This window comes from Megalops cyprinoides, chromosome 5 (assembly GCF_013368585.1).
Source record: "Megalops cyprinoides isolate fMegCyp1 chromosome 5, fMegCyp1.pri, whole genome shotgun sequence".
NCBI classification, from domain to species: Eukaryota; Metazoa; Chordata; class Actinopteri; order Elopiformes; family Megalopidae; genus Megalops; species Megalops cyprinoides.
In genome coordinates this window covers 18,001,724-18,015,485 of record NC_050587.1, presented here as the reverse complement: position 1 = coordinate 18,015,485, position 13,762 = coordinate 18,001,724, and the positions used below count along the sequence as shown (strand labels likewise).

Here is a 13,762-nt window from a genome sequence, read left to right as displayed (position 1 = left end):
TACGTTGAGTAATAACTGACACAGTAACCTTTAAGCAATTTGTTTCCATGACCCCCTCCATGAGAAAACATCACTTAAATGTAACGCCACCATTATGGATCCCCGCGGTACGATTTCCAGCTAGGCTCTGGGGCGCCTGTCTCTCTGTCTGTCTTACCACAGCTCTGACGCCGCGGCCTAATCTCATATTTAATTAACGACTTCCCCGCAGGAGGCGGGCTTTTAAACAGGATGCTATTTATGGCCCTGGCTGGGTCTCTGCCCCCCCCCCCGCCCCTCTTTGTGAAAAGGCGGAGGAGGTGGTGAGAGAGGACGTCTAAATAAAGCGGCGTGTTCATTATTGATAAGGCGCGACACTCTCGGAGCAGGGGGTCAAACGCTTTTAACGGAGCACAAACTCCAGCAAAACCTCCCGTAATGAGGTCGCGCGTTGTTAAACGCGAATGCAAATGCGCCGTCATCAGTCAAAGAAGAGCGTGAATGCGGCTCGGTAATTAATTGAAAGTGTATACCCGCTATATGACCCAGTGGGTCTCAGTGATTTTTAGTGGAGGTGTGTGAGAAGTGAGCTCAGTGATTCTCAAGGGTGCAGCTGGGCTGTGGATCTCGTTGGTGTGAAGTGTAACTAAAAATGTGCTCTTCTGTGGGAATGTACACAAGCGTGAGAGCTGCTTGCAGTGAACTTGCTCTGTCGTTCGCTCGCTACCTCTCTATCTTGCTCACGACCTCGCTCCCTCTCTCCCCTCTCTCTCCCTCTCTCGCTTATTCTCTCTTTCTCGCTCTCTCTGTCTCCCTCTCTCTCTCTCGTTTGCTCTCTGTCTCTCTCTCAGCCGGATTTGGTTCTCAGAGGAAGTGGCTCTCGCGGTCACACAAAGGTCTGCAAGAGCCAGTTTTTGACGAGACTACCTGTCTTCCACCTCTGAGTTGTATTAAAGACGAGAAGCCAGAAAATGACATTTATGTTGTTTTCAAGAAAAGAAATGATGTTAAACTCGTTTTAGGTGCTTTTGGCCTGCTGGTCACCTGCTGTCTGTGATTAACGCGGCTGGGCAGTTGCTTGAGTAGCATCCGCCTGAAATAGTGCCATCTGTCTTTGGATGAGAGAACAGGAGCTGCGCAGTAGATATGTCCGCACACCGCGGAAAAAATGCGCGCAAGTACGAAGCTGAAATTAATGTATGGGACACCCGCCATGGGCACCCTAAAAACCTTGTGGGTTGTACGCTTCCAGCAGTCTGCAGTTACCCTGCGGTCTTTCATTACATAGCAAGATACACCGAAGTAAATGTCATCTGTATTTAAATAGTCTGACAGAAGGACAGAACAGTATGTGATCTTTCAGAATACGGGGACAAGCTGACTCCTACCCCATCATTGATACCCCATCAGTTATACTGAGTGTATAACTGCTAACAGAGACTGCCCGCCATTTGACTTTGGTAACTGAAACTGTGCCCTGTTTGACATTTATAAAAAGCAGTGGAAGGGGTCCAGTGTTTTCTGCGGTGCTCATTTCTCATTCTCCTTGAACTGGGGCTTGTGCCACAGACCACTGATCTTTTCAGATTGAACTGCACCAATGCACAGCGGCTTGCTCGCGTCGGATATTGTGTACAGTATTGCATTTGGGGGGTTTTGTCATTTTAGAGGGCTGTGTAAGGTGATGTCACAGGGCCTGATGATGGCGGCGCGGCTTCAGGGCCACGCGTGATTTCACAGGGCCTGATGATGGCGGCGCGGCTTCAGGGCCACGCGTGATGTCACAGGGCCTGATGATGCATCTGTCACAGACGGGAAGCTCTCGTCGCTGCTGTAGTGGCCCCTGTTAGCGTCCCTCTTTTTGTGTAGGATATTAAAACTCAAGGCCTTTGTCTTAGGCTTTGGTGTCCCCTTTCTCTGGGGATCAGATTTATTTCTACTAATTTTCTTAATAGGCGAGTGTGCAATTAGCGAGTAGCTGTGCTGTGGCTAATACTAATTGTCTCGTTGTGATTGTTTTCTATGTTTGGCACCGCGACTTATGTAGGACGGCCATTCAGTACGCTGAACTAATTCAAGGTGAGAGGCTAGTTTCCCCTGTGGAGGATCCAGCTGGAACCGACAATGTAAGAACATCATGTTCATTCAAAGAAAAAGGATGCACTCCAAATGCAATTCTCGATTTTTTTTTTTTTTTTTTTTTTTTAATCATGCACTTTAAGACTCTGAAAGCCCTCCTTGGGTCTGATGGCTTCTTCTGTGATGAGAACATGTACTCTCGTACTCACATTGCGCTTCTTAATTGTCTTTTTTGGGAGTGAGTATTATATGCATTTTCCGGGGCTATTTTTAGGGTTCCTCAATTGTAAGATGTAATGAATTGAAATTGCTGGGTATCATTTCACTGATGGTTCTTTGCAGGGTGATGCGTCATTTTGTAAGCTATTGGTACAGCTAATCAGCTGCTACTCTTAGCCCCTGCTGCTGTGGAGTAGTGGCATTAACTCACAAGAGACTGCATGTCAAATTTCACATTTTTTTTTATAAGGATGTACCCGTATCCCAACTAATGTATTTTGAAGCGATTATTGTTATTTAAAGGCAGACCACAGATGTTTTGCACAGTCTTAATTATCCTGCATCGGGACTCTATTCTTGGCCTAGATTTTTTTTTTTCTTTTCATTGAACCGTGCAAAATGTAGCGAAGCATCTTTAGAACGCCACCTGAGCGAAAGATGTTATGAAAGCCATGCTGATTTGGTAGAATTAAGGTTTATTTTTAGCTGGTTCCTACAGAAAGGAGGAAGGGCAGTCAGCTGTACGACCTTCTGTGCTCTCATAAACACCTGGATGCTGATAGTAAGGGCCTCTTGCCTTGTTGCAACAGACCATCAAGCCTTAAGAACTGCGGGCGAGCTCATGGTGGCTAGTGACTACGGTGGTTTTCCCGGCAAAGGCAGCACACCAACCATATTTTAAGCTAAAGCTGTAAGCCTGCTTCAGAATTTAGCCTGGTTAGCTTATTACCAAAAAGTTACAAAGCCAAGCCTCCACTACAGTTGAGAAGTCAGTCCTCTCAGTTGGTGTGTCAGCCCCCCCCCCCCGCCGTGAACAGACCAAACAACGTTGTCAAGAGGGGTCCGTTATGACTGTTGGGATTTTGCGTTTGGTGTTTATAGTCAGTGTTGGCGGGCAGAGACCAGGCCCTTGATCCTGGGGTTGAGATGTGTGGAGACTGGTGAAAGCTGGTGCTTGGTCAGGCCCGTGGGTCACCGAATGAGGCCCCTTCTACAAGGGGGTGGATCTGAGGCGGACCGGCAGCACAGGGCTTGATCTGGGGCCCCTCGGGCCTGCAGGCTGAATGCTTTCGAGGCAATTTGTGCGTGGCAGGAATCAGATTGCCCGCTCTCGGTTCAAGGCGGGTCCAGAGAAACAATGTCGGTTTTGTTTTCCGCGGTCGCACCAGACCCCCGGTGGATCCAGGACAGCTGAGAAACGGAGTTCAGTGGGAGAACCGGAACGGTAGGTTTCTTTTTCTTTTTTTTACTCCCCCCAGCGATCTTCCATTGTCCTCCCATTCAACAGCAGCATAACACGTATCGTCTTACACAGCCTCCACCATTTACATTGCGCTACATTGTCATTTAGCAGGCGCTCTTATCCAGAGTGATTTACATACAGTAGTTTACAGTTTTATCCATTTATACAGCAGGATATTTACTGAGGCAATTGTGGGTTAAATACCTTGCCCAAGGGTACAACAGCAGTGCCCTAGTAGGGAATCAAGCCAGCAAACCTTTTGGTTACGAGCTGTGTTCCTTACAACGACACCACACTGCTGCCCTCGCTCTGGAAATTTGGAGGCTCGGGCTCGCGGGATCAGCGGGTTCCGCGAGTTCCGCCGGGCGCTGGGGGTGAGGTAAGGAAACGCGGCCGCTAACCCGATCCCGCGCTGAATTATTGAAGGGACGGGCGCCGCCACCGCCGGCCGCGCCATCTGGGAGGAGGGGGAACCCGACGCTGTCGGTGAGCAGCAAGAAGGAAACCAGACCCACCTGGGGCCGCTGTTTTCCTGCGCGCTCTACACGAGCGCTGCCGCCACCTCTCCGCGATGGGGTCGCGGTCCTGCGTAGGTCACGTCCTCCTCCGCTGCCTGAAGCCGTAGCCCTTGTGCCTTCCAGCTGCCGAGCTGCGGGGTGTCTGCAGGCTTTCCCTTTAAGACAGCGGAGGGGTGTGGAATTGTTGTAATCTGTGATGGTGTTATGAGGGAAGGTAATTATGTTTTGGATCATGCTGTTTTTGAACAGTCACGCTTCATGAAGGGAACATGTGAGCCCTTTGCAAAGCTGCTGATATCAGTGCACAGTGTTTAGAGGCAGTGCCCATAAGACCCCTTTGAAGCCATTCAAAGGACGGGTGTGTGTGTGTGTGTGTGTGTGTGTGTGTGTGCGCGTGTGTGTGTGTGTGTGTGTGTGTGTGTGTGTGCGCGTGTGTGTGTGTGTGTGTGTGTGTGTGTGTGCGCGTGTGTGTGTGTGTGTGTGCGCGCGTGTGTGTGTGTGTGTGTGTGTGTGTGTGTGCGCGTGTGTGTGTGTGTGTGTGTGTGTGTGTGTGTGTGTGTGTGTGTGCGCGTGTGTGTGTGTGTGTGTGTGTGTGTCCTGCCGTGAACAGCATGGGCCGTGCACAGCAGTGGTTTCTGGTTTCAAAATGCAGCCAAACTGTTACAGCATTTATGAGCCTTCAAAGCGAAACGCCAAGAACGGCGGTATGTAGGCTCTTAGAATTTGACTTGTTTAAGCTGAGATGAAAGCAATTTAATGCATGCACAGCAATTTCATGCATTTACAGCTGCCAGTAAAGACTAATTCCATCATTTCCTCCATCGACCAAAAGGTTGAAAAGGTCAAACGTGTTGGGAAGTGTGCCTGACTGCATTTGATGCGGAAGGTGGCATTAACATGAGGTTATTAAGGGCATCGTCAGAGGGTGTGTGAGCGCGTTGAGAGAGGAGTGTGTTCAGCACGGACTCAGCGCTGTGCAGAGTGTACGTGCCCGTGTACGTGCTCTTGTGGAAGCTGTTTTTCCCTACCCGGTAACGTGCAGCCAGCAACACAAGCAGGGTGTTTTCTTGTTTTTGCAAAAAAAAAAATTTTCTTTTTTTTCATACTCTCATGCCCTAATTCTCTGGCACCGAATTAAAACGTTGACCCAGCATTCCTGTGCCAGCTAAGGCATGAATTCTGCATCAAACGCTCCTTGCATAAGACTCTCACTAATACCATTCTGCCATATTAACTAGATATGAACCCTCTATTAATAACTAATACTGTTGAATTTTTTTTTTCACATTTTTTTTTTGTTTCACGCGGGATTGAGACTCTGAATCTGACACTAGATACATCATGAGCAGGGACTGTGGCTTTTTTTTTTTTGTCGCTCAACTCTTCTCGTCATGCTACCTGTGTAATGGAAAATTTTCATAAACGTTGTTTCATACAGCGTAGACACTCAAGCATTGCGCATGGAACAAAAATGCTTCTCGACATCTGCTGCGTAGGCACACATTACTTACGAGCAACATAATTAAATTGTGCCTGGCTGCTTCTTTTTAAAAACAATTGCAAGAAGATATCTACCTAACAAGCCAGAGTAACGTGTCACCAATGTCACAGGTGTCATGGTTTGTTGATTACTGTTGATACGTGACATTGATAAGGTGAAAGATGACTTGGTGCGAATTCAGTGAGACTGAAACCCGCGCAGGCTAAGCTAAAGGTGAAGAGCTGTGCTATCACAGTCAAGCCTGCGGCCGCTGCAGTGAGGCCCCGCTCGGCCGTCTTCACCGAACGAGATGTGCCCTCCTTACGGTGAGCTACACCGCGGCGCGGTGCTGGCAGGATCACCGCGGTGTAACGGCACACTCGCGGCTCATGCGTTCCGACGGTGACGCATCACGAAACCCTGCTATCGGATGCAGCGTCGCAGGTAAATCTCACAGCGCGGCGTCTCGGTGCAGAGATCTGAAGCTGCCGCAGACCGTGCGCACGGAAGGGTCTCAGAAAGCCGTCGGGTGAGATGACCACTTCCTGTCAGAGGAGCCGTCCCCCCCTCCCTCTCGCTCTCTCCGTCCTGCTCTGATAACCGCGAGCTGTGAGAGAGGAGAATGGCTACGGGGGGTGGGGGGGTTGGAGGTACCGCACGGTAAACAGTGCCTAATTGGTCCCCGGTCTCTGTGAAGTGGGTCAGCGACTCCCGGTTGGGCCGGTGTGTGCCGGGCGGCCAAGACTCGCACCAGGCCAGCTGGACACCTCTCCCGGCCGCAATGTTCTAGTCTGGTTGGGGGGGCACTCGCTGTCCAGTGTCACAGCCGGAGTCCTGGGCGCAGCTCATACCGGTAGGTTGCAGTTTTGTGCATGCATGCACACACGCATGTGCAGGACAAGAATAGCGTCCCGCGCAGTCTCGACCCCCCGCCGTATCTGACAGCTCGCCAGTGGAGATTGACAGCACTGTGGCGTGGCGCAGCAGTAAGGAGCAGGTCTTGTACCCCGAAAGTTGCTGGTGTGATTCCCGGGCGCTGCAGGTATGTAACCCGAATTGCCTCAGTAAATGCCCAGCTTTCTAAATGGATGATACGTAAGCTACGCAATTTGCTTGGGATACGGGTGTCTGCTAACCGGTGTTGTTGTAATGCTGCAGTTCAGGGTTAGGTTTCATCATGCAGTGAGCAGAAAGACTTCCTGCCAGTTAGTGACGGTGTGGTTTGTGTTGCCTTTTTGCTGATGGCATGTTTTGTTGGTTTCATTTTCATCGCTGACTTTTGTTTATGGAAAAGCGTCAGCTGAAGGCAGCGGGCCAGAATACACTGTATTCTTCCTCTGGTCTTTTATACGTGAGGCCCTGGGTTGGTGTGTGTGTGTGTGTGTGTGTGTGTGTGGGGGCGGAGTGCCCAACAACAGACCGTCATGTCCTCTCTGCCGCAGTTCCTCTCGCTTATCACAGCATCTGGGAGGTCGTTGCAAAACAGCGGCGTGTGAGATCTCTGACAGCACCTTCTGTGTAACACCGTGTAACACAGAAAACGTCAGCTTTTTCAGGGTGGCAGGATGGGGGGAGGGGTGTCCGCTCCTCCGGTTCGGGGACGCTGCGGTCACGCCGCCGCCGGCGGTCATGAGAAAGCCGGAGACACGAGAGCCTGTCCTGCAGACAGGAGAAGACAAGGGGTTATGACCTGCCCAGAGGCCTTTTTCCTTCACACACAGTGCCACCCGCGACCCCTGAACTCTGCCCGCACCAAGGCAGAGGGGTGCTTGTCCTGCTGTGTTGTGCCACAGACGAACATGGATGGCTGGATCTGCTGACAGTTAAAAAAAAAAAAAAACAACAACAAAAGATTAGAACAGCAATATCCAAGATGGTGATGAAAAACCATTTCAGAATGTCTAGATCTTACTGAAGTGTGGTTGCAAGGTTACTGGCAGTTAAATCATTCCTGTGACAATGTACGATGCAGGAAATGTAGGATTTAAAAAAAAAAAAAAACTATCATTCTCTAATTGAACACAGATCAGACACACAGATAAATGGCTCTCCCGGGCTAAATGCAATAAATCTGTCAACATGTGGGTTCCTCCCGATTCTCCTCAGGAGCGTTGCAAAATGTTTTACGCATTTCTCGCAGTTAAACAGAGCGATGATGTGAGCGCCGGCGGTTTCCCCTGGCGATCGGAAGACGGCATTCCGAGCTGAGACACAAGAGGAGGCGCTGGAATGCTTTTCGGATGACGCAGCGCGTGGGCTGGAAGGGCTCTGTTGGCCTGAGGTGATGGAGCGAGCGGGGGCTTTGACCGGCGGCGGAGCTGGCCGTGTTTCTGAGGCGCACGGCCGCTGCCCTTTGACCCCGTCCAGAAGGGTGCGCAGCTGTTCCCTGGCCTCTGGACTCCGGCCTCGTGTCACAAGGCGGGAGATTAAGTCTCTCTGCGCCGTGCTAACATTTTGTTCGGGCGTTTATTCAAGGCGGTGGCGCTTCTCCTCGCAGAGGGAGCATGAGTGTAGGCCCCCGGGCAGGTCGTGACCCCATTTTTCCTCCGCCGGCCAGCTGATGAAGCCCAACCCCTGGGCAACGGTTTCTTTCTCCCAGCAGATCGCCAGCAGAGAGGGGCCCCAGGTCTGTCAGTAACTGTAGCTGGTAAATATGGCCGCTCCCGTCGTTCACCCCTTTTGTCCGGAGCGCGGCCGGAGGCTCGGGTTTCACAGGGAAGGGGGTCGCCCTGCCGCGCTCTCACGGAAAGGCGGGGGGGGGGGGGGGGGGGTGTAGTTTCCAGCCGGAACAGGGCTCTTCGACTCGCCGAGAGGGGAGGCACGCCCTCGCGTTTCCTCCCCTCCCCGTTGCCGTGACGATAGCAGGCCCAAGCTGAACTTGTTTTTCTGCAGCGGTGCTTGATGTGACCCTGGTGTGGAGTGGCTGGAGCCCACACACAGAGCTCCAGTTTAACCATCCAGTTACACTTCAGATCATTATGCTGTTGTACTCCAGTACCCCTGCATGTCCACATTCATGTGACAAGCACTTCAACAACTGTTATGACATCACGGGTGATATTAAAATGTTCTTTCATGTCCCAAAGGGATCTGTTATCATGCACAGCAAACATGTATTATGTGAAGTGACGTAGTGATTTTTTTCAGAGTTGTTCTTGTTGAATAGATTTGTTGTATAGTAACATTGCTGTACTTGTGTATTATGGTTTTCTGCTCATTGAATTAAGACAGCTTTTGTTTTGCCTGCACTGCAAAAGATGAGGGTTGTGAAAGATTGGAATAATGCTGTGCTTAATGCTCTGTTCAGTCTCGTCTGTGATTTAAAAAAAAAAAAAAAAAAAAGTGGCGCATTTCTGAGCCGATAGTCCCGTGTCCGTGGGTGTTCTCTCTGAATTGGATCAGCAGTTCGTTAGCGTTCGGAATGCTTCTCTCGAATATGAGCTTTTCCTTCAGACGTCAAAAGCGGCATTGTCTGAAGGTCACGCGTCCCGCTCAGTGAGGTGAGGTAAGCCGTGATTAGCCTTACTGGACACATGAGCGATGCGGCGCAAACACCTCCCACTGGGGCATTCTGCTCATTTTTCTAGTAAAAAATGCCATGCCTACCCTGCCCCCACCGCTACTGAAAATTCAGACTTTACAGGAATTTCAGACCGATTAGTCCTCAATTATAGTAATCCTCCGCCAGTCGTCAGGACTGGCAGCCTGTTTGGTATGACGCCGTCCATTCAGTGGGAACATAGCTGTACGCTTACACATTTCCACAGAACAGGAGGATGAGGTGGGGTTTTTTTATTATTATTACTCACCGTATGAATTCCTCACTGTCACGTCACATGGGTGAGCCGAGGGCCTTTAGCGTAGTTCGGAAGGAGGCGAGTCTTGTGACAGACGGAGGCCGCGAGGGGAAAAGGGCGCTCTCCGCGCGAGGAAGCGTGCCGGGTCTGGCCTAGGCCTCCAGCCACCGTGCCGCGGGGCGCAGCCCAGGCCACGGGGACCTGAGGATTTACGCAACACATCTGAAAAAATGAGCAAATAAGTACACTTCTGGCAGGGTTAGCGCTATGCGTGCTTTCATTTGGTTCTGCTCCTTTGTCTTACGTTATTTATTGAAAGATGTTGACTGTGGAGTAAGCGCTTGCCATGACATTAAAGGAGTGTGGACAGATCCAAAGGAGTTAGATAAGGCAGGATAGAAAAGAGAAGTGTTTACGTGTTTGTTTATTCGTCTGTGACATTCTGGTACGTCGCACTCTAAAGGGTCATGCATAAGTCACTCTTGGGCCTGTTGTAGAAAGAATGGAATCGTTAATTGAAAAGCAAACCTCAACTAAAAGGAGATTCTGACTGTATGTTTGTAGGCTACATTGTATGGTCTTTCTGAAAACATTTGTGTTAGGTTAAGCTTTTTTCAATTCAATTTTGTTTGTATAGCGCTTTTTACAACACAAGTTGTCACAAAGTAGCTTTACATTGATCCCAGGCCTGAGACCCCCTGAGAGCAAGCCTAAGGCAACAGTGGCAAGGAAATTAACAGGAAGAAACCTTGAACAGAAGTAGAATTATGGGCACAAAAAGTTGAAGGGCAGCGGTTAGTGTTGTGTTTGCTAGTGAAGGAAAGGATCTGTTAAACACCCACCTGAAAGCCTCACTCGGTGTTGTCTCCCAGCGTCACGGCCGTTGTGTTTAGCGGTACGCTCCAGTGTAACTGTGAAACGGAGGAATGCCCAGTTCTGAGAGTTCGCATATTTCGCGTGCTACAGCGAGGAATCCGCGGCGGGCGAGAACGGGGGTGGAGCCTCCACGCACGCCGCGGTCTCGGAACAAGGCCCCCATTCAGGGTGGCCCCTCGCTGCAGGGCACCCCCTCCCCCCCCCTGCCCTGGCCTCTTCCCTGCCCCTACCCACGATCTCCAATAACGCACACCCCGAATCGCACTGTCCCACGGCTGTAAGCATAATTAAATAAGAGGGAGGCAGTCTCTTAGTGGTCAGTCCACTGCAGAATACAGTTGCTTTTTCCCCCCTCTGTGGTGGTGGACCTGTCATTGCGGCATTTCACACAGGGCACTGCTTCAGGTGTGAAATACCTCAGAGGGGCACCGCTCAAGGTCAAGGTCTGGTACACTCTTAAGACTGGTTAGACTTTTTTTTTTTTTTTTTGGCTTGTGCTTTTTCCTCTGTGGTTGCAGACCAGTTGGGGCACCAGTTCATGCAGCCTTCTGGTCCAGAGATGGTTTGAAATGACTGTAGATTTCACTGCTTAAGGTGAAGGCCCTTTGAAGACCGGGCCACTATGGTTCATGTTTGCGGTCTCATTTGCTGCAGAGTTGCAGCTGGCCATGTGTAAGTTCTCTTCAACAGGAAGCGCATGTTTTAAAAAAAAAAAAAAACAATTTTCAGAAATTGCAGGCTGTTCGAAAATGCAGTTCCGACTGCCCAAACATGAGAGTCACGGGGAATAAACATGGGTTTCTGCCTCTGAAAGCAGGGAAAGTAGTTTTCTTGACACTTCTCACTTGAAGCTATTTTGTAGCTATCACAAAAATGCAGACCCGATGAAGACGGGCAGCCACAGACAAAAGGGATACCTCCTGTGAGGGCTTCTCTGCGTAAACAGCGCCTGCCTGGCTACAGGCCAAGCTGTAAGACATGGCTCATGAGTCATCTCAAAAATCGCGCATTTCCTCCAGATTACCTTCCTAATGCGCTCGGAAGTCCAAACTTTCTGAAATCTCAGACTTTCTGCTGCAGTCACACAGATGGTTATGCGTGTGTGTATGCAATGATGAGTAAACGCATTGGCATAGGTGTGTGTATGTGCATGTATGGATGTTGATGCGTAAATGCAGTGCCATTTGTGCGCACAGACGTGTGTGTGTGTGTGTGTGTGTGTGTGTGTGTGTGTGTGTGTGTGTCTGCACTCGTGCACTGATGCATAAACGCGATGTGTGTGGGTGTGCGTAGGTGTGCTGTGCCCTTGCTGCAGAGACACAGATGTCCCAGCTGATGGAGGGCCAGCGTCCCGCGGCCTGCAGAGCTGTCCCCGCACACCTGTCCCGACAGAACGCAGGCGCGGAGAGTGACGAGAGGAGGGCTGTCAGGAGGGGGGACAGAGAGGAAGGAGGAAAGCGGCGGTCTGCGGAACATGGCTGATCAGAGCCGCTTTTTCCTGCAGCTCCTGCTTTCCTTCCCCCAGATACACTTTTAAGCAAACTCTCTATCGCCCAATATTGACTATAGTGAATTGTGAATACTGAGAACTGAAGTCTCCAGCAGCCTTCAAACTCGCTGTCAGACAGACGGGCTGGCGAACCAATTGGGTCATTGTGAGTGACTGTTTCTTAGCGCAGGCTGAACATTTCGGGGGGGCGAGACCTAAAGGATGTCGCAGAATGGTGGAGAACAGGGACTTGTTGTGTTTCTGCGGGCTTTGTTACCAGGACCTTTCATGGAAGTGCTTTTAGGAGGGTATGACACTGATACAGGTAGTGTTAGGCTCGTACGAGCTGAAACCCATTTCTCGCTCGCTGTCCCGTTGAAAATGGAAGGTCTCACACCTGTCAAAACCACAGAAGAGTCACAGGTCACTCCGATAGCCCAGGAAAATGAAATAACATGTAAAAACACCTTTGCCTGCAAGGTGAGAGGGTTTCTTGTGTTCTCTGTTGCAAAGAGTTCATAGCACTGTCACTCATGAAATGAGAACAGAATAAAACGGCTTCAGTAGCATGAGCTTGCATGAAGCTGCTCCATATATTGAAGCTTTTTTATTCTGTTTTGCTCACTTTATGAGCACTGCTGGAAATAAAACTCCCTCTGTGTGTGTGTGTGTGTGTGTGTGTGTGTGTCTCCCTTTCCCCCTATATTGAGAGAAAATAGATGGACAAATAGATTATATTAAACATAACCTAATAAATACGATCTAAATGGCCTTTTATTGCATATGATTGTCCGTTGGAGAAGGTTTCTTCAGTCTGAAATGATCATTGTCATATTTTTAAATGGGGATTTTACGTCTGCTTGATAAATGCCTCTGTTTGTTACTCTCCCTTGTGTTTTGGTTTTCAGTTTCATTCAGTTTTTCTTTTAGTTGTTTTGAGACCAGACCAGCCAAAACATGCTCATCCTCCTGAAAGCCCAGGGGTCAATGGTCAATGTCTCACGCCCGTTTTAGCCCCCCCGTTGCCACGTGCCCTGACCGCCCCCCCTCTGTCCCCTCTGTCCCCTCTGTCCCCTGTCCCGCGCAGTGCCTGAGGATGACGACCAAGCGGAACCTGTTGGTGCGGCTGGTGCCGTGCCGCTGCCTGCGCGGCGAGGAGGAGACGGTGACGTCGCTCGACTACTCCCACTGCAGCCTGGAGCAAGTCCCCAAGGAGATCTTCAGCTTCGAGAAGACGCTGGAGGAGCTCTACCTGGACGCCAACCAGATCGAGGAGCTGCCCAAGGTGAGACGCGCGCGCGCGGTGCGAAATGGAGAGGAGGATTCTGGGAAGGTGCCTCCCAAAACCCTCCTCTCCGGGGTCGTTCGCTACCGCCGGCCCCTCTTCGGCCGCAGGGGCTGCAGGTCCAGAAAAGGAAGCGGAACTTTAAGCGCAAAACTGCATTGCTTCCGTTCGTTTCCAAACGCGGCTTTCATTGTTTTGCCACCGATTAACACACTCCAGATTCCGGCACCTTTTAGTCTGCAAGCCTCTGTCTGTGCATCGCCATTCAAGATGAAATCATTATTTATACAAAGTCTCAGACTGAGCGCATAATGGAAAACGAGAATTAATTTGATTTACCTTGGTCCCCTCGCATTTCGACTGTTCCCTGCGCCTGTTTACCTGTTGGGCGATTGACTGTCGGGTGCGTTTTGAGGGAGATCTCACACAGCGTGCGGTTTGGCAATGCCGGTGTGAAGTAAATGATGTGAAAATTGGTGTTTGAACGGGTACGGCTTCTCGCGGCGTGTCGCCGCACGCCGCTGCCGTGGAGAGCAGCGTTCGGCCCGGGCTCCATCTCGAGGTGACGCGCATTAGGGAGATGCACTTGCTCCAGGGCGGCGGGGGGGAGTTTTCGGCTCGGTATCTGTTTGGCTGTCCTCTGCTGAGAGCTGGAACGCCCGGGCAGCCCGCCGTAAAAGCCGTAAATCACCTCCTCCGGCTCCCGGCTCCGCTCAGGCACTGTGGGGAAAAATATATAGAAATATATAAAAAATAAAAACGCTACAGCTGAAACTGTTCCGACTCTCCTTTGTTAC

At 50.5% G+C, this 13,762-nt stretch overlaps 2 protein-coding genes across 3 annotated transcripts in view; both read left to right on the top strand.

Annotated features, from left to right (window-relative positions):
• nln (neurolysin (metallopeptidase M3 family)) overlaps window positions 1–11,673 on the top strand; it is a 70,672-nt gene extending 58,999 nt beyond the window's left edge. Inside the window, exons 14-19 of the mRNA XM_036528773.1 lie at window positions 3,947–4,006; window positions 5,721–5,844; window positions 5,994–6,047; window positions 6,464–6,560; window positions 8,076–8,144; window positions 11,485–11,673. Of these exons, the coding sequence (XP_036384666.1) occupies window positions 3,947–4,006; window positions 5,721–5,844; window positions 5,994–6,047; window positions 6,464–6,560; window positions 8,076–8,144; window positions 11,485–11,673 (593 nt within the window). The remainder of the gene's footprint in view (window positions 1–3,946; window positions 4,007–5,720; window positions 5,845–5,993; window positions 6,048–6,463; window positions 6,561–8,075; window positions 8,145–11,484) is intronic.
• Window positions 1–13,762, top strand: part of erbin (erbb2 interacting protein) — a 100,388-nt gene that overhangs the window by 43,998 nt on the left and 42,628 nt on the right. For both annotated transcript variants that reach the window (XM_036528834.1, XM_036528835.1), the window contains exon 3: window positions 12,768–12,965. In XM_036528834.1, the coding sequence (XP_036384727.1) occupies window positions 12,777–12,965 (189 nt within the window). In that variant the 5' untranslated portion in view covers window positions 12,768–12,776. The remainder of the gene's footprint in view (window positions 1–12,767; window positions 12,966–13,762) is intronic.